The 17,607-nt window shown below is 53.1% G+C and overlaps 8 protein-coding genes and 2 non-coding genes across 10 annotated transcripts, besides 2 other annotated features; 6 read left to right on the forward strand and 4 right to left on the reverse strand.

Moving 5' to 3' along the window:
* Positions 1-393: 393 nt before the first annotated feature.
* On the reverse strand, positions 394-2,107 carry EKO05_0011032 (trifunctional dihydropteroate synthetase; the record flags this gene model as incomplete). The annotated part of the gene is made up of 3 exons (XM_059637899.1): positions 394-1,375; positions 1,424-1,632; positions 1,682-2,107. The coding sequence occupies 3 exons, from the start codon at positions 2,105-2,107 to the stop codon at positions 394-396; spliced, it is 1,617 nt and encodes a 538-aa protein (XP_059493882.1).
* A 292-nt stretch (positions 2,108-2,399) lies between these two features.
* EKO05_0011033 (uncharacterized protein) lies at positions 2,400-3,574 on the forward strand (the record flags this gene model as incomplete). The annotated part of the gene is made up of 3 exons (XM_038943878.1): positions 2,400-2,412; positions 2,461-2,722; positions 2,773-3,574. 3 exons carry the CDS (start codon positions 2,400-2,402, stop codon positions 3,572-3,574), a joined length of 1,077 nt encoding a protein of 358 aa, XP_038793288.1.
* A 778-nt stretch (positions 3,575-4,352) lies between these two features.
* On the forward strand, positions 4,353-5,668 carry EKO05_0011034 (accessory factor associated with RNA polymerase II; the record flags this gene model as incomplete). Its single annotated transcript, XM_038943838.1, has 2 exons — positions 4,353-4,964; positions 5,012-5,668. The coding sequence occupies 2 exons, from the start codon at positions 4,353-4,355 to the stop codon at positions 5,666-5,668; spliced, it is 1,269 nt and encodes a 422-aa protein (XP_038793290.1).
* Positions 4,781-4,820: a tandem repeat.
* A 338-nt stretch (positions 5,669-6,006) lies between the features above and the next one.
* EKO05_0011035 (3-isopropylmalate dehydratase) lies at positions 6,007-8,494 on the reverse strand (the record flags this gene model as incomplete). The annotated part of the gene is made up of 4 exons (XM_038943787.1): positions 6,007-8,121; positions 8,178-8,252; positions 8,312-8,343; positions 8,395-8,494. 4 exons carry the CDS (start codon positions 8,492-8,494, stop codon positions 6,007-6,009), a joined length of 2,322 nt encoding a protein of 773 aa, XP_038793291.1.
* Positions 8,495-9,229: 735 nt separating this feature from the next.
* Positions 9,230-10,723, reverse strand: EKO05_0011036 (UDP-N-acetylglucosamine--dolichyl-phosphatN-acetylglucosaminephosphotransferase; the record flags this gene model as incomplete). Its single annotated transcript, XM_038943851.1, has 3 exons — positions 9,230-9,978; positions 10,038-10,432; positions 10,485-10,723. The coding sequence occupies 3 exons, from the start codon at positions 10,721-10,723 to the stop codon at positions 9,230-9,232; spliced, it is 1,383 nt and encodes a 460-aa protein (XP_038793292.1).
* Positions 10,724-11,169: 446 nt separating this feature from the next.
* EKO05_0011037 (uncharacterized protein) lies at positions 11,170-12,821 on the forward strand (the record flags this gene model as incomplete). Its single annotated transcript, XM_038943905.2, has 3 exons — positions 11,170-11,724; positions 11,805-12,663; positions 12,712-12,821. The coding sequence occupies 3 exons, from the start codon at positions 11,170-11,172 to the stop codon at positions 12,819-12,821; spliced, it is 1,524 nt and encodes a 507-aa protein (XP_038793293.2).
* A 628-nt stretch (positions 12,822-13,449) lies between these two features.
* EKO05_0011038 (uncharacterized protein) lies at positions 13,450-15,216 on the forward strand (the record flags this gene model as incomplete). The annotated part of the gene is made up of 1 exon (XM_038947383.1): positions 13,450-15,216. The coding sequence occupies one exon, from the start codon at positions 13,450-13,452 to the stop codon at positions 15,214-15,216; it is 1,767 nt and encodes a 588-aa protein (XP_038793294.1).
* Positions 14,843-14,878: a tandem repeat.
* A 525-nt stretch (positions 15,217-15,741) lies between the features above and the next one.
* Positions 15,742-15,827, forward strand: EKO05_21t3. The gene has a single exon. It is a non-coding gene; the product is annotated as a tRNA-Tyr (tRNA).
* Positions 15,828-16,311: 484 nt separating this feature from the next.
* Positions 16,312-16,393, forward strand: EKO05_21t4. Its single transcript has one exon. It is a non-coding gene; the product is annotated as a tRNA-Trp (tRNA).
* Positions 16,394-16,525: 132 nt separating this feature from the next.
* Positions 16,526-17,602, reverse strand: EKO05_0011039 (uncharacterized protein; the record flags this gene model as incomplete). Its single annotated transcript, XM_038943886.1, has 3 exons — positions 16,526-16,629; positions 16,684-17,512; positions 17,567-17,602. The coding sequence occupies 3 exons, from the start codon at positions 17,600-17,602 to the stop codon at positions 16,526-16,528; spliced, it is 969 nt and encodes a 322-aa protein (XP_038793295.1).
* Positions 17,603-17,607: the final 5 nt, after the last annotated feature.

Genomic DNA, 17,607 nt, shown 5'->3' on the forward strand with positions numbered 1-17,607 from the left:
TTGAACACTGTCATACAACCTCGTAATGAGCCCTACTAGTAGAGATGTCCATCACGAGGTTATTTGCAGAAGGCGCAGCTTCACACGGCCAAGTGGCTTGCAGTGGTGAGGCACTGCTTGTCAGCGTTGCTTTCGCAGTCCGCCTGTAACCACCATCCCAAGCGTTCTAGCAAACCTAGCGAATCGGATCAACACCATCTCTCGTAATTCGTTTTTAGATGCGGAGTTTACATAATGACAGGAGTGGTGTGTATCATGGAACCTATGGAAGTGCGGCTGAGGGCTAGCCCAATTCGGGATCTATTTTGGAAGCTGCTATGCTAAATTTTCTTACCCTTTAGCTTCGCTTTGGGCTTGGACAAGCGTCTTGTCGCGTAGGGCGTCGTATGACCATCACACTCTCCAGATAGCATCCGCCATCTTAGCAACCTGTACCATCTCAGCCACATCATGCACCCTAACAATGTCAGAGCCACCTTTTATCGCGGCTGTAACTGCCGCAGCAGTACCCCAGGTCCTGTTCTTCGCTTCTTGTACACCTGTAACTTTCCCAATAAAGGCCTTTCTACTCGTGCCTACCAGCCATGGGAAGCCCTCCAAACCGGGATATTTCGTCAATTCATCCAGACGCCGGAGCAACTCCAGGTTCTGCTTCTGTGTCTTTGCAAAGCCAATGCCCGGATCCAAAATGATGCGCCAGCGGCGGACGCCTGCTGCCTCAGCAGCACGCACACGCTCAAGAAGCTCGCGACCTACGCCTTCGATCACTCCCTCGGGATATGACGTAAGCTTACTCATGGTCTTAGGCGTGCCACGCATATGCATGAGACATACAGTACAGCCCAACTTTCCCATGATGGGGAGCATGTTGTCATCCATAAGACCAGCGCTCACGTCGTTGATGATGTGCGCACCAGCTCGGATCGACTCTTCGGCTACATCAGCACGATATGTATCAATACTGATTGCAACATTGCGTGCTTCTGATAAACGTCTGATCAAGGTGATAGCGGGCAGTATGCGAGCAAGCTCTTCCTTTGCTGAAACTTGAATAGCGCCAGGTCGAGTCGACTGGCCGCCAATGTCAAGGATGGTCGCTCCAGCTGCAATATAAGATTTGATCGTATTTTTCAGCGTGGCTTCATCGTTGTTGAAGTTCTTGCCTCCATCAGAGAATGAATCTGGTGTGACGTTGAGAATTGACATGATGCGTGTATCTCGGTCTGACTGATAGGCTGTGATGTTGGGAAGTGTAGGCGCAAGTGGGGTCAGAGGTGACAAGGGCTCATCCGAGTGGGGAAGACAGGATAGATGCTCTTTGAGTGGACCTGCCGGTAAAGCATTGTGCAGAGGTAAGCTCTCTTCTGGAATTAATCTGGGGCTAGTAAGTTTACGAGACGCAAATGGTGAGATGACAACTCACTCGCAGAGTGGACGTAAAACAAACTCTCTTTCAAGCATCAAGGCGTGCGGTAGTTGCAGCCTCTCGCTCTTCATAGTGACATCGTTGTAGAGTAATATGTCCAGATCAATGTTCCTGGGACCTTTGTCAATGACTTTGACGCGTCCCATTCGGCTCTCAACTGCCTGGAGCTCATCTAGCAGCTGGATTGGTGATAGTGAGGTTTCTATCTGTAATCGTTAGGGTGCTGGACTTGGGGCATGAGCTAGTACGACGTACCTCACATGCACCGTTTACAAACATATTCTGATCTATCACGTACATGGCCTTGGTTTCCCACAGGCTACTCGTACGTACGACTTTGATCTTGCCCCCAGCTTCCATCTCCCTGCAGGCCTGCTCGATCATAGCTACCCTGTCACCCATGTTGCTGCCCAATGCCACGAAGGCACGATTCTTCTTCTCGCCAATGGCCTGTGAAATGAGACGTACATCCTGCGGCTGGCAATTCTGTAAATCCCTAAGAGACTTCCGGACCGGAACTGCCGGCTGCGAGCTTAGAGTCGTATAGTATGTTCGACATTGTGGGCATTTTGGTGTTGCTTGTGATTGGAGGGCATTGTAGAACGGCTTCGGTCTTGGTTGGAAACTCTTCAGCGTGTGTCTCCACGAGCACAGTGCACGCAGCTCTGCTGTGCAAGACATGGCCACCAGATCACAGAGCGCTCGTGATGCCGGCTGGTTCGCATGTGATGCAGCCGGGTGCCGGGTGAAAATCAGTAGCGGCGGCACGCTACCCCGGATCTTGCTTGCCAATGCGGTCTAGCGCCCTCTCCACTTGTTGTGCCTCGGCAGACGGCTCGATTGCTGGAGAGTCGACGTACTCCTCACCCCATGACTACCCGTGCTCCTCCGTCCCCTACATATCACTTTCACTTGTTCTATCACAAAACCTGTACCTTGCACTTTCCCAAAATCTCAAAACAGACCAGTCACCATGTCTTCTCCACGTATGTATTCGCGTCATGTAGTGCGCACATGTATCTGACGCACCATAGAGCAAATCCGCACAAAGCTCACTGATCTGCTTAAGATCAAGCACCCCGTCATGCTGGCGGGCATGAACGTCGCTGCTGGTCCCAAACTCGCTGCTGCCGTCACCAATGCTGGAGGCCTGGGTGTTATCGGTGGCGTTGGTTACACGCCTGACATGCTGCGAGAGCAGATCGCAGAGCTCAAGGGCTACCTGAACGACAAAGACGCGCCCTTCGGTATCGACCTCCTGCTCCCCCAGGTGGGTGGTAGTGCACGAAAGACCAAGTAAGTGCACACGCTAGTCTCCTATTGTGAGCTATGCTGACATGTAATAGCTACGACTACACCAAGGGCAAGCTGAACGAACTTGTCGATATCATTATCGACTCTGGGGCGAGGCTGTTTGTGTCCGCCGTTGGTGTTCCCCCCAAGGCCGTTGTCGAGAAGCTGCACAAGCACGGCATTCTATACATGAACATGATCGGTCACCCCAAGCACATCAAGAAGTGTCTCGACCTTGGTGTTGACATCATCTGCGCACAGGGTGGTGAGGGTGGTGGACACACTGGCGACACACCCACATCTGTCTTCATTCCAGCGGCGGTCAAGATGGTTGAGGGCCATAAGTCACCTCTCACTGGTGAGCAAGTGCAAATTGTCGCTGCTGGTGGTATTTTCAATGGTCAGTCGCTCGCTGCCATGCTTACTTTTGGCGCCACTGGTGTCTGGGTCGGTACGCGCTTCATCCTTGCTGAGGAGGCTGGCGCCCCCAAGGCCCATCAGGAAGCAGTACGCACAGCTGGTTTCGATGACAATGTGCGCACAATTATCTTCACGGGACGACCTCTCCGCGTCCGCAACAACCCGTACATCGCAAACTGGGAAGAAAACAGGGCGGCCGAGATCAAGGAACTTACCAGCAAGGGCATACTACCTGTTGAGCACGATCTCGAGAAGCTGGGTGATGATCTTGACGATGACACCATGGACAACGCGCGACCATTCCTGATGGGTAAGGTTGCTGCCGTTGTCAACGAGAAGAAAAACGCAAGAGAAATTGTTGACGAGATTGTCGGGGATGCCGTCAAGTGGCTGCAGACCAGCAACGGATATATTGTATCCAAGTCGAAGCTATAGGTGGAGTAGCTGCGTATGATTTGTCAGATAGTTTAGCATGTTCAACAACGTTTGCAACATCCCCCACAACTTCAGAGTACGCTCCTGTTCATTGCAATGTGCTGCGACATTCGTGTTCTTTGAGCTGGATCGGTCGTTACAAGTCAGATGCTCGCGATTCTTGTATTCGCTGAACTCCATTGGCATGTTTGTCATCGCGAGCGCTCACTACGATGTTCCTGATGTCAAGGACTTGGCCATAACAGGTCTCTCTGCATATGTACGTCTGAGGTTTCAGCGCCTAGATAGTGGCATTTTGCTCTTCGTGACAATGGTGTCGAGGTACCTGCTTCAACGTAACATTCAGCCATTTAGAGCACTCGAGTCTCCTGCAGATTTTCCAAGTCTATTGACGAGACACAGAGTCATCGTGGCTCAGACCCAGGTATTGAGTTGTGCGGACAGACCCAGTCGTTTGAGGAAGTGACAAGTATGCGCAAGAAGCAAATCGACTACCCCAGTGAAGCGTTATACTAGGACCATTGTGGCGTTCCGGTGATATTCATGATCGAGTGCCTATCTGAATACTTCACAAAATTGGTGTGGCCACAGAGTGAAAGAACAAAGCATCTGTCAACAGGGAGGCACGTCCACGGCTTGGCAGGCGCGACCTGCCAAAAGTCGCGGAGTCGCTAGCTTCACGCATCACCAAGCTCGCGGCTCCGTAGAGACGCTCCACACTGCACAACGACCCCTTGCAGTCTTCTACTCTCATTGTCTCAGCACAGCGACACTTACCATGACATCACAAGCAGCACAAACGGAGGTGGACGACCCGCTCTACAACTTGCGCCTGTCCATCAAAGCCTCAGCGACACCCATTCTTAGCACAAGCGCCGAACCCACACCGGCCGACTACCTCGATGACCTGGCACGAGCGACACACATCACATTCAATGTCGACGATGCGCATCGAACCTTTGACCTCACAACAGACACGCGCTTTGCGCCAGACAGCAAGCCAATCGACTTGCGCAGCTGTTACTTTGCCTGGGTCAACAAAGATGCCTCTGTTACCGACTACTTTGCCGCCGTAACGACGCTGAATGAGGAGCTGCCAGGTGGCGCGGGCGGAAGCGTACAGAACTTGACGTTCGCGCAGAAGATCGAGCTGATTGCGTGGCTGAGTGGGGAGACAGAGAGCAGTGATAGCATCGCATCAATTGACAGCGGCACCGCGACAGCAGCAGCGGGCGATGCGGCAGCGATTGCGGGCGGAAAGGGCGTACCGGTGGATCGCAACATGAAAAGCACACAAGGTGGCATGGTAGACGCGCGACTCCTCCAGATCTACGACGGCGAGAGAAATATGGGTGACCACAACACCATCTTACGCGGGAACAAGCCTATTGTAAGAATTTCAAACTTACTAAGAACGTACCAAGCTAATATACCCAGGACTTCTCCCTCTATCGTAAAACTGCCGCCTCGTTCTTCCGTTCGCGCCCCGATTCGCACAAACCCAGCGCCCCGCAACCTGCGCTCGTATCGAACCTTACAAAGAAGCCACACCAGAAGGTGCAGCCTATCATCCTACTCTCGCCATCTGCCTCGTCCCTCCTGCGCACTTCCAACATAAAGTCCTTCCTCGACGACGGCATCTTCATTCCTCCTAATGCCGCCGACACGACCTCGGCAAACATGATCCAGATCCGTCGACCGATGCCTTCCATCTCCTCGCAGCCCATAACCTTCATCCTAGTCGACAGCACTACCTCTTTCAAGCCAACCTACTGGCAGCGCGTCGTCGCCGTTTTCACTACAGGTCAGACCTGGCAGTTCAAATCGTACAAGTACCCGAACCCGGCCGAGCTGTTCAGCCACTACCCAGGTATCTACGTGGGGTGGCAGGGCGAGGAGACGCCTGAAGGAATCCAGAATTTGGGGAGAGGCGTATTGAGCGCCAAGGTGGACAAGTGGACGGGCAGCGAGAAGGGGCGGTGGAGGGACAGGGAGGTTGTGGAGAGGATTTGGGGCCGTATTGAGGAGGGCATGAGGCGGGCTGGGTGGACGAGGGAGGGGCCTGGGTTGGCGGGTCAGCAGCCTGGACGGTAGATTCACGGAAGAGCTGGTGAACCGAAAGGCAAACATGTAGAAGTACTGATATGAGGCGTTGGGTGTTTGGAAAGAGCAAAGCTGCATGGCATGCATGGCGTACCTATCTCGAAAAAACTGGCGTTGGTTGCGCAGAATTCGGAAGATGGAGAACAAAGAACAAAGACACCACAAAGCAAATGCGTGCGAGCCATCATGAACTAGTAATGTTGTGAATTCGATATCGCGATACGCGCTCGTAGATTCATCAATCATGGTCTGAACAGCAAAATAACCCGCCCGCCATATAGCTAGCTCATTAGATTGAAAGCGAAACTTTTCCTCCCACGACCTGACATCTACCAGTCGAGAGGCTCATTAAGCTCCTCGCCACGATTTGTCTTGGGCACCTTTGCGGCCTGGACCTTGACAGGGCCCTTGCCATGCCGGGCAAGGTAGCCGCTGCCGTCGAGCCAGGGCCAGACTGCTGTGCGCTTCTTCTCGTGCTTCTGGATAGCCTCTTCGCTGGCCATGGTAAGGCCAATGTCGTCGAGTCCGTTGATGAGGCAGTGCTTCCTGAACTCCTCGACATCAAACTTGCTCAGCTCTTTACCGTCTGCTGCGCGGACGACTTGGTTGACGAGGTCGACTTCAATCTCCTTTCCAGCCTTGGCCTCAGCAGCAATGGCGTTAAGAGCCGCTTGGTCGGTGATGCGAAGCGGCAGCATACCGTTCTTGAACGTGTTGTTGAAGAAGATGTCACCGAACGATGGCGCAATAATGCACTTGATACCGAAATCGAGTAGCGCCCACGGCGCATGTTCACGACTGGATCCGCATCCAAAGTTGGGCCCCGTGCAGACGAGAATCTTGGCGTTGCGGAAGGGTTCCTGGTTCAGCACGAAGCTGGAGTCCTCCTTGTCGCTACCGGCCTCGTAGCGCCAGGCGTGGAAGAGCGCGCTGCCGAGACCGGAGCGCTTAATGGTCTTGAGGAATTGCTTGGGGATGATGGCGTCGGTATCGATGTTGGCAATGTCCATGGGGGCTGCGTAGCCACGGAGAGTTTCGAACTTGGGCATCCCGGCGCTAGCACCCTTGGTAGAAGTCGAGGCTGTGTGGGATGCTTGGTCGGCCTCGGGAAGATCCATAATCTTTTCGAGGTCCTCATCGCTCTCAGCTTCGTGGATGTGTGCAACTTCGACCTTGGGAGAGCCCTTGGCAGCGGAGGAGGTGGAGGGGGTGAGCTTGCGGACGTCTGCGAGGTTGCCAACGATGGCAGCGGCGGCGGCCATGACAGGGGACATCAAGTGTGTGCGGCCACCAGCTCCCTGGCGACCTTCGAAATTTCGGTTCGATGTCGAAGCGCAGCGCTCGCCAGGAGACAGAATGTCGGGGTTCATGCCCAAGCACATGGAGCAACCAGCTTCTCTCCAGTCAAAACCAGCATCGGTGAAGATCTTGTCGAGACCCTCTTGCTCAGCCTTGCGCTTGACAAGACCGGACCCTGGCACGATCATGGCGTGCTTGATATTCGACGCGACCTTTTTGCCCTCGACGACGCTTGCAGCTGCCCTCAAGTCCTCGATACGGGCATTCGTGCAAGAGCCAATGAAGACCTTGTCGAGCTTCACTTCCTGCATGGGTGTGCCTGCAGTCAAGCCCATGTATTTCAGAGCGCGCTTACAAGCCTCCTTCTTGACCTCATCGTCGAAGTCGTCGGGGCCGGGGACCTTGCCAGTGATGGGTACAACGTCCTGGGGCGAGGTTCCCCAAGAGACGGTGGGCGCAATGTCTTTCGAGTCGATGTAGATCTCGTGGTCGAACTTGGCATCATCATCAGATTTCAGGCTCAGCCAGTAGTTGCAGGCCTTCTTCCACTCGGGGCTATCGACCTTGGGTGCCAGCGGACGTCCCTTCAGGTAATCGATGGTGATCTGGTCGGGAGCGACCATTCCTGCTCTTGCACCGCCCTCGATGGACATGTTGCAGATGGACATGCGAGCCTCCATGCTAAGGCTGCGAATGGCCGAACCGCAGAACTCAATGACGGCTCCAGTTCCTCCAGCTGTGCCGATCATGCCAATGACGTGCAAAATGATATCCTTGCTGCTGACGCCGGGAGCCAGCTCTCCATCGACCTGGACCTTCATGTTCTTGCTTCTCCTTGTGATGAGCGTCTGTGTGGCCAGAACGTGCTCGACTTCACTGGTACCAATACCAAACGCGAGGGCGCCAAATGCGCCATGTGTGGAGGTGTGGCTGTCACCACAGACAACAGTTGTGCCGGGGAGGGTGAAGCCCTGCTCGGGGCCGATGATGTGCACGATACCCTGTCTCTTGTCGTCGAGGCCAAAGTAGGTAAGATCGAAGGCCTTGACGTTGTCCTCGAGGGTCATGCATTGTATTCGCGAGTCGGCCTCGTCGATGAACTTCTCCGTGGTTGTGAGGTTTTTCCGCGAGGCGGTGGGGATGTTCTGGAAACTGTTAATTCGCGGCCACGCGCGGGCAGACTCGTCTTGCGGCTACGTACATGGTCGACAGTGGCGAGAGTGCAGTCAGGTCTTCGCACTTTGCGGTCGGCGTTGCGGAGGCCCTCAAAAGCTTGCTGCGGCCATTGTTAGCTGTTGTGCGTGGTTTTGCGTGTCAAGCCGAAGGTAGCCTTACTGGTGATGTCACCTCGTGGACAAGATGTCTGTCTGCGGACTGTTAGCCAAAGGGTCAAGAAACAGCCAAATGCAGCAACTCACCAATGTAGAGCAGAACTGTGCCGTCTTCCTTCTCCTCAACAATGTGGTCCTCGAAGACCTTGTCGTACAGGGTCTGCGGGGGTTTCACTGCAGAGGGCATGGTGTACGTGTGCTATCTGAGCGTGCTCGGGGGGCAATTTGGGCAAGTGTGATGTGATGTGGTAAACCCAAGGTGAAGCCTCAATACCAGCGGGAGATGTACAAGCAAGGGCAGTGTGTGGGCTATTAAAGGCGCAGGCCGCCACACTCAAATAGCTGATGGCAAAGTTGGATTCAGAAATGTCCCGCCGATGCCGGAGGCAGGGCGAGTGTCGAATCACAGCGCCGCTGATTCATGGCCGTCGTGGTCCGTCCTCGGCATTTCGAGCTCAGCGCGTACTTGGAGCATGACGCAGCGTGCAAGCGATATCTGGCAATGCTTGCTTGATCTTGCAGGCCGAGGCTGGAACAACCTTGCTGCCATCTGTCTTCATGTGCGTAGAACGCGCCCGCGCGCCCAATAGCTGCCTGATTGCTTGCTTTCGCGAGAGACGACAGTGCCTGTGTGGTGAGTGCCCCGCACCTCCAAGTCGGCTGCCCCGCCTTGCCGTCAGTCATCCGCTCCCTCGAGCCTCCGATTCGCCCTCCGCAACATGGCAAACCTTACATAGTACGCACCTCACCGCTCGCATGCACCGTTGCTGCCGACCGCATCCGTGATATCGATCCATGGTTCGTACTGTGTAGGTAGGTTTGATGTGTTGTACAGAAGTTGTCCAACGATCCTCTAATTTCCCTGCTTCAATGAAGACCGTGAAACCATGCACATGCTCCGGAACGCTCCAAAATCACCCCCCTACCAATTGTCTGCCGTGAAGATAAGCAGCGCCATGCGATGTCGAACGAACAACCCCAATGCTCCGACTGCGAACTGAAACGCCAACAGCCCCAGTGCCAGCCGATCCTCCCGCATGGGGCCGAACCACACCAACCACAGATTGATTAGCGTGAAGTTGGAGGAGGACAGCACCTGCCCCTTCTCGTCAACCTCGAGATCAAGCAGCCGAAGCCGGTGCAGTACCTTGAGGCTCTCCGCTATCGGTCGTCGAAGGGGCCTCTGGAACTGCACGCGCGAGGGCTCTAGGAGACCTGTCCGTGCATTGAAGCGTGGAAGCCGATGTCGGGGACACGGTATCAGGTGGAACAACTGAGGAGCCGAGTAGACAAAGTTGAACGCTTGCGGCAAAAGCAATAGGATCAACGTCTTGCTGAAGTGTCCCAGGATAGCAACCACTGCAAATACCATGCCGGCAAAGTAGCAGTAAGTATCGCCCACGAATACCTTGGCAGGATACCAGTTGTGCATTAGAAGAGCAAGAGACACTCCGATGAAGGGTAGCAAGAAATACAACGAGAAAAGATGCGAGTCGGTTGCTGGGTGCGGGTAACTTGTAAAAGGCGACAGATAGAGCATGTCGTTGCCGGCTATCAGTACCGCAATGACAATAGATTGAGCAACTTCGATGCCATTGATGCCCGCGAGGATGTTGATGCTGTTCGAGGAAAAGATGGACAGCAGTGCCATGTAAACGTAGTAAAGCCAGCCTAGCAACTCGTCAGCGCCGCCTAGGGGTAAGACAAGAAGAAAGTCCAGCACGACTTACCGAGATCGAAAAGCTCGCCCAGGTACGGTCGGAGAGGGAGTGGAACGACCATCTGCGTCACGCCAAAATCTACACAGTAGACCACAAGCATTGGAATGGACGCGACAGCAGGGATGAGCACCTTATGCCGCCATCTGATGTCGAACAAGTCATCGCCGATACCAAGCAGCACGATGCACTGCAAGGAGAGTATGGCGCCAAGGAACGACGCGAGCTTGTTGTGAGGGAACCGGTGGAGGAGACGTCCTGTCTCAACCTCTTCTAACTCTTTGATGACGTCTCGGTTACCACCGCCTGACGTTGCAACTACAATATCTTTGTAGAAAGGCCAAGGGATGAAGAATATGACGATGAACAAATACACCATGGCACACACTGCACCCATAGTCTCAGGGCTATTGCGTTTGTCAGCTTGAATTTTGTGTGCATGCGTAGCGTCACACTCACATCTCGGTCTTCTTGACCTTGCAAAGGTCCTTGCCTTTGAAACCACGCCGAATAAAAGCATCTCCAAGCCATCGTATCAGTGCGTAGCAAGCTGCAAATGCAAGTGCACTGAACGCAATTGATGCAACGAGTGGTTCGCCTTCACCGCGAAATGTGTTTGCCAAGACTGAAATGCTTGCCCATGATAGTGCTACGAGTAAGATCGTCTCAGTCGTAGTCAGTGCCGTTGATGTTGACATTTTGTTCCAGACTCTTATGCTATGGATGACGGGGACGCTAAGCTCCCGGGTGAGGTGGTTATTACGAAGTTCACCGTCCGTAGCATACGCTGAAGTGAATGTGACTCCGTACAAATGGGGTAAAGCTCGGCCCAACAACGACGCGATTGTGTTCGTTGCGTATTGTATAGCTTCTTGGATTCTAAACGACTGTGCAGGGTGCAGTAAAGACCTGCATAAGCTTTGGCGATCGACACTGCACCAACGCCCCACGAATGCGGAAAGGAGCAGGACCGACAACTGAAGGAGCGGCGAGCGACAGAGTGTGCGCGCTTTTTAAGAACAAACGACTTGGAGACTTTGTGTTGTTGAGAGGCCACGTTCAAGCAAGAGCCGTGCTTGCTCCCGGCTGGTTCCAGACTACTAGCCCCAAACGAGAGAAGGCTCATTCGCGACGCGCAGCCTCCATGGACTTCAACGCCCCAGCAAAGCATACACGATCCGATACCGTTCAGCTCCTGGACGCTGTGACACGTCGCCTTGCGCGTCCGGCTTTCCTCTCCAGCATCACGCCGTCGCGGCTGCCATCGCAGGCTGCAAGCGATGCGTCTTTGAGCCCCACTCGCGACGAAGCACGGTTCCACTCTGGTCCGCTAACCAGCCATCGTCACTACCTCGCAGGGACAGTCAGAGATGCCCTTGAACAAGCCGACCTCGTAGCCCCGCTGATTCAGGAGCCTTGTGCCGACGGCAGCTCACCAAGCGTTGACAAGCGCATCCTTCAGAATCTGGAACAGGGCTTCGTTGGAGCGCGTCACGCGTACGCAAAGATGGCCTCAGAGCGCAACTTTACCACCTTCTCTCACGGCCACCAGGACCTTGTGCTTGCTGTTGACTTCAATTACTTCGGAACACGTATGGTGACTGCGAGCTCGGATCATCGCCTGAAAGTATGGGATAAGAAAGATGAATCTTGGTCTCTTGTGGAGAGTTGGAAAGCGCACGATGCTGAGATTACCGATGTAAGTTCGTCTGGTACTTACGTTCTGACCACTAGACATGGAGCTATCAACGCTTAAGCACTGATACTAACTTTGCGCAGGCCAAGTGGAACGGTCCGTTCATGGGCGAGGTTGTAGGAAGCATCGGCGAAGATGGCCGCTGCAAGCTTTGGCAAGAGGATGCTACTGAAGTGCCTCTGTCTGGCAACCGTTTTAAACTCATTGCAAACCTGGTGTCTACCGGTCATGCTCCATTTATGTCTCTTGACTTCAAGAATATAATGCAAGAGACTTGGCTAGCGCTGATCACTCGTGATGGTCGTTTGACTGTCTACGAGCCGTCCGATCAGAGCAGCTTGAACGAGTGGACCATTCTGGCAGAGCGCTCTGTCTCCGAAGAAAACCCTCCAGATCGCCAAGACGAGGTTGGCTTCAAGGTAGTGTTTCACAAGGAAAAATTGCCATGCTGGACCGCGATCATGGCCGGCTTAGATCGCAAGTCGCTGTCGCTTGCCGTGGCAGCGATGAAGGAAATCCTTATCTTCAGGACCGACAAAGCCAAGCGTTTTTTTCAGGTGGCGAAGCTGGAGGGCGCTCGACAAATCATTCGTGACCTGGCGTGGGCCAATGGATCCATGCGGGGTCATGATATACTTGCAACAGCAAGCAAGGATGGTGTCATCCGTATCTATGAACTATCAACACCTAGTTCGGGGAAAAGTGCGACTGCTGGGTCATCGACAACTGCTGCGATTTTCACGCCTGCCGAGTCACCTCGCACAGACCCACGCAAGAACGCCCCTTCTGGCATAGGAGCCGGGTTAGCTGGTGCATCCAAGGTTTCTGAGATACCACGCGAGAGCGAGCAATATCCAGGACGGATATCACAGCTGGCAAAGCTTACAGACGAGCTTACAGACCATCATGGAGCGGTTTGGCGAGTGGCATTTTCGCAAATGGGTATGTAATACTTTGCTCTCTCCTGGACATCCTCTAACTCTTCTGAAGGTGATTTGCTTGTCTCTACCGGTGACGACGCTTCGATTCGCACATGGAAGAAAGCTGTGAACGGGCGTTGGGCAGAGTATGCAGAAATCGAGACCGCGCGCGAAAATTGAGGTCCTTCTACGCAAGAATTGAAATGGATCATGGGTATCAACTCTACACGGGAGCAAGCATGCACTCAGCCAAAATCTCTCACAGGCGCCACGATATGGCGGGTATTTGGACGGTACTGGCATAGCGATAAGTGGTCTATGCGTCACTATCGATGCTTTTATGAACTTATGATTTATGCACGTCGCGTGTTCATCTGTTGATATGCCATCGTCATTGCGTGGTGTTCATGAACGTTCGCGCATCTGGCGTCGGCGTCACGACACATTCCTCGCTTCAGCCACCTCAACGCCAGCCTCGACACATTCCGTTCCGGCCTTTGGTAGCCTCTGACCTCACAAGATCATCTACAAGTTGCTTGGAGCCCCAGCAAACATGTCGAATCCGTCTAATATTCAAGACGTTGGTGCACGCTCGTGGGCTAGCCAACAGCGCCATACCCTTCCGGACGTCTTTGGAAGTTCCACACGTTCCGACTACAAATTTCATCTTATAACCAAGCCGCCTCCTTGTCTCGTCTGGTGGTCTTTAAGACCACGTTGAGCTGTCCACTAGCTTGCGGAAGCTACAGCATTGTGGCATACCTCCAGTTGCCTTCAGTCTCACTCCACTTCATGTGAGGACATCACGATGATTTTTCAGCGACGTTTCCACTCCCACGCTACCACGACGGTTGAATCTCCTCCAACGCCTCCTCCAAAAAATGGGGCTCCTCCACCAAAGACGCTTGAGGAGATTCTTGCAATAGTAGTGAGCCCACGTGCCCCGAAACCTCCCCCTCACGCAGTCGGTACTGTTGCCAGCAATCCTTTGGTCGGCAAACAAACTCAGTTTCGATCGGCATCAAGCCCCGTGAGAGGCAACTTACCGAAGCGAACACCCAGTAGCAGAAAGACAGGCCACGCTACTATACACACGGATGCAATAGATGGCCATGATGCATTCGAGAGCGATGCATTTGCTGTTCATATGCCGACGACACGCTTACCCATCATGGAAGCCCCGACGTCTCGGCATAGACCAGCCAGGCCGAACAAGGCTCAGGCGGAAGCTGTTCAGACCTATAAAGAGAAAGCGAAACAAGCACGGGAACGAAACAACAGCATAGGTGTGCGTGTGCCACCCAATATTGCCTCATACGACTACGCCTACGCAAGCACTTCTAAAAATGACGCTTCAATACCGACTGTGTTGAAGCCATCCATCAGCCATCCGGCTCCAGCAGGCGCATTCCCTGTCAGCCCGCCAGCGCAACAAGAAAAATGGGCTGGAGATGAACAGAAGCCTGAGTCAGTTATAAAGACCAGCAAAGTCTCCAGCAATACGTCAGTGTACCGCAAGCCCACTGTGCTCGGGGTTACAACTGCAGCGGCTGTTATTAAAGAAAGTGTACAGTATGTGTGTGCCGATGTGAACGGAGGCGCTTCAAGGCCAACATCGCCACCGAAGTCGACAACGGTCAAAGTTAGCATGAAGCCCAAGATCCCGACGATCAAGGTCGAGACTTGCAAAGTCGAAAGCTGCCGAAGCGGAGGTTGTCAAGTCGAACACTGTCGCGGTATGTACTATCGGACACCACACCTTGAACCGCTAGTCACCTCTCGCTCTCCAAGTCCTACTAAGACTATGCCAAACTTCACTCGCCAGTACTCAATTGAGGGCGATTCGATTTTCGGCTACAAGATCAAAGATCCTTTGAGCACATCGGCTGGCGCAAACAACTCTAGCTCTAGCGAGGACGAGAAATCAAAGGTGACACCGAACAAGACGCAAGACACCTGCAAGCACACACTACCAAAACGAACGCTTACGGATCGCTGGCCATGGATACGAAAGGGCACAGGTGCTGCTATTGGCAAACCACCCAACGCTCCAGCACCAGACCCGCCTGCAAGAGCACCAACTTTCAGACGTCCCATGTCGATTTACGTATCGCCTTTTGACTCAATCACTGCGCCTCCGAGTACGCTTCCACCCACACGACCCACACCGCTCAGACCAGTGGCTACAGCAGCGGTAAAAGCAACAAGAACAGCAACGGCAACAGCGCCAACAACAATCCACCCAGCATCACCCAAAAAGCCAGCTCTCGTTCCCCGAGTTGCACCCACCTCAAAACCCGTTGCATCCTCCACCTCCGCAAACTTCGACACCGACTTCGCGCAGATCAAAGCTTTCTTTCTGCTCACCCTCAAGATTTGCCTTGGTCTGTACGCCGTCGTCGCGCTGTGGTTCATTCTCGACGCGATCAGAGAGGCGTTGTGTGTAGTGACCGTTCCATTTCGACTTCTGGGACACATTGTCGGCTTTGTATGGGCGATTGTTGGTTTTTTTGGAAGGAGCTTGGGGATGGCAGCCGGTGGTGCGGGTTGGAAGATCAGAGTACTGGGGCGGTAATATGGGGTTTATGTTTCTTGGTCACGACAGATCATGTTATGAGCCTTTTTGCGGAATATACGATACGTCATGGGTGGAGCGTACGAGCACTTGGGGAGCGCATAGCATGGTCTATATATGTGAGGCAAGATAGGTGTGGATTAAGAAGGGGCCGAGGACGAATTAATACACCGTGGAAGAACCGTTGATGCTTGTGGAGCGCATATTTGTTGTTAGCAGATGGGTTGTGTGTGCTCCCTCTATTGCCTAGTTCAAACACAGACTAACATTGCGAAAAGTCGTGCTGGACCCAGCAAGGCACATACAATTCCTGGCTAGCTAAAGATACATCTCAAAGGGTCGATCTTCCATTCTGGGTTCAGAAAAAGTAGACTTCTTCTTGCTAAGGTCGACGGCGATGATTGCAAAGCGTGAGGCCGGTTTACATCTCAGTAGATCTTCTCATTGCTTAAATTATAGAATAATTAGCCTTGTCAAGATCCATCAGTCAAATCAGACACAAGCGCGTTCTTCATAGACGCATAACTCCGCTTGGTGTAGTTGGTTTATCACGTTCGACTGTAATAGCCATTGTTATCGAAAGGTCCCTAGTTCGATTCTGGGAGCGGAGATTTTTTGCTCCCTAAGAGCTTCCGTAGATTGTAAGGATTGGTCTGGTAAAGTGCACTCGTCGCAGATGCACATGTCTGGTCAGTGCTTGAAATCCCTCACGAATGACTTCGCTTCCAATTGATAATTAATGAAAAAGATTTTGATTCAATCTGTAGTTTTTTTTTTCGCCAGGCGGAGAGATCCTACCCTGGCTCGGCACGTGCGCTTCGAAGAGCGGTGCTTGAAATGTACCGCGGTTCAGGACGTCGTTTTGGCTGGGCAATGTGGGGTGGCGGGGTTGTAGGACGGCTGCATGTCCGCATTGAGAGTCAAATAGCTAGACAATGATCATAATGGTCCACAGGACAGATCGTGAGTCGCAGCTGCAGATTTCGTTGCATTGTGACGTTGAATTGACCTTGGTCTGCAGCATGGTGGTGTGGACCATTACTGGCTTTATACTGCAGCTTACTTCCGTTTTATCCATCGAAGAACTGCTCAACCGGCCCGATGGCGCAATGGTAGCGCGTCAGATTCCAGTTAAGGTGTCTCCTGAAGGTTAGGCGTTCAAATCGCCTTCGGGTCAGTTCTCTTTTTGCGTTTGCTCTCTGTTGGGAACTTTTTTTTCTGGAGACAACCCCCTGTTGACGCTGTGTGCGGTTACCCCTCACATCATTCGTCACGTGTGTTGTTGTGTCCACTTTGAGCGAGTGGTATACTATCCAAAAGAGCTGAATACGACAGCCTTGCCAGACGAATTGTCTTCCTGTACCATGGACTTCTCAAGTATGAGTAGGAGATGCGACGTGCGTATCAGGAGCTCTGTCATCCATGTTAGTGGGTATGTCATACGAGCGGACTGAAGCTGTGACCTACCATCGTATTCAATATCGTAGCTGACTGGCAGATCTTCATCATTCCTGATAAGAATCGGAGCGTCTTTTCGCAGTTGCCTTTCCTTCACATTGAAACGTATTCCTATGTTCTTCGCTGTGCTAACCCACAATATGCGTTGATCGTCAAGGTCGAACTTCTCCCCTGCAACCTCACGCACAACTTCTTTCTCCTTGCCTACTTCTTCCACGATCTCTTGTTGTATATCGGCACCAGGCGTGCTACCTCTGGCTGCGGTCTTGCCGAGCCATTCCCTCCAAACCCTCAAGACACCTTCTTCGACCTCAACGAAAGCGCTGAAGAGGCCGTTGTAAGGTCTAATCTTGACCAAATTAGTTTGCGCCACCAGCTGTGTAAACAGCTCATGTGCCTCTAAATTGACGGTCTGCCTGACGAGCTCGCCTTTGTACTTGTCATGAGCCGTGCCAGGGTATGTGCGGCTTCCAGGTATATCGCCAGGTCGGCGGATGACCCTGCGCCCTCCGTCCTCAAGCTCTCGTCGATGTGGTCGAAACCGGGAATACATCTGGCGCATCTCCCCTAATCTAGCAGTGACAGCGTGACCAGACTCGGCAAGGTTTTCGTATGGCGCTAGGCCATCGGTGCCTTGATATGTGCAGAAGTAGGGAGGTTCTGTAAGCTTTGCAGAGGGATGATAACACTCGAGCAGCAGCGAATGCGAGTCGAGTTCAGCCGCAGCAACCAGACGATTGTGCAATATTCGGAGGACGACATTGTAGATACGACGGGAGATGAGTGTCAGAGGGAGCAGCTCAGGCGTTGGTATTAGCACAAGCAAGTGCAAAAGCAGCTGTGTAACACCAACGTTAGCAGATGCAGAGGCAACTTAGACAGTGTAACGCACCTCATTAGGGAGCTTATAAAGGTGGCACTGAGCCATGTCTA

The sequence above is a fragment of the Ascochyta rabiei genome, chromosome 21, assembly GCF_004011695.2.
Source record: "Ascochyta rabiei chromosome 21, complete sequence".
NCBI classification, from domain to species: Eukaryota; Fungi; Ascomycota; class Dothideomycetes; order Pleosporales; family Didymellaceae; genus Ascochyta; species Ascochyta rabiei.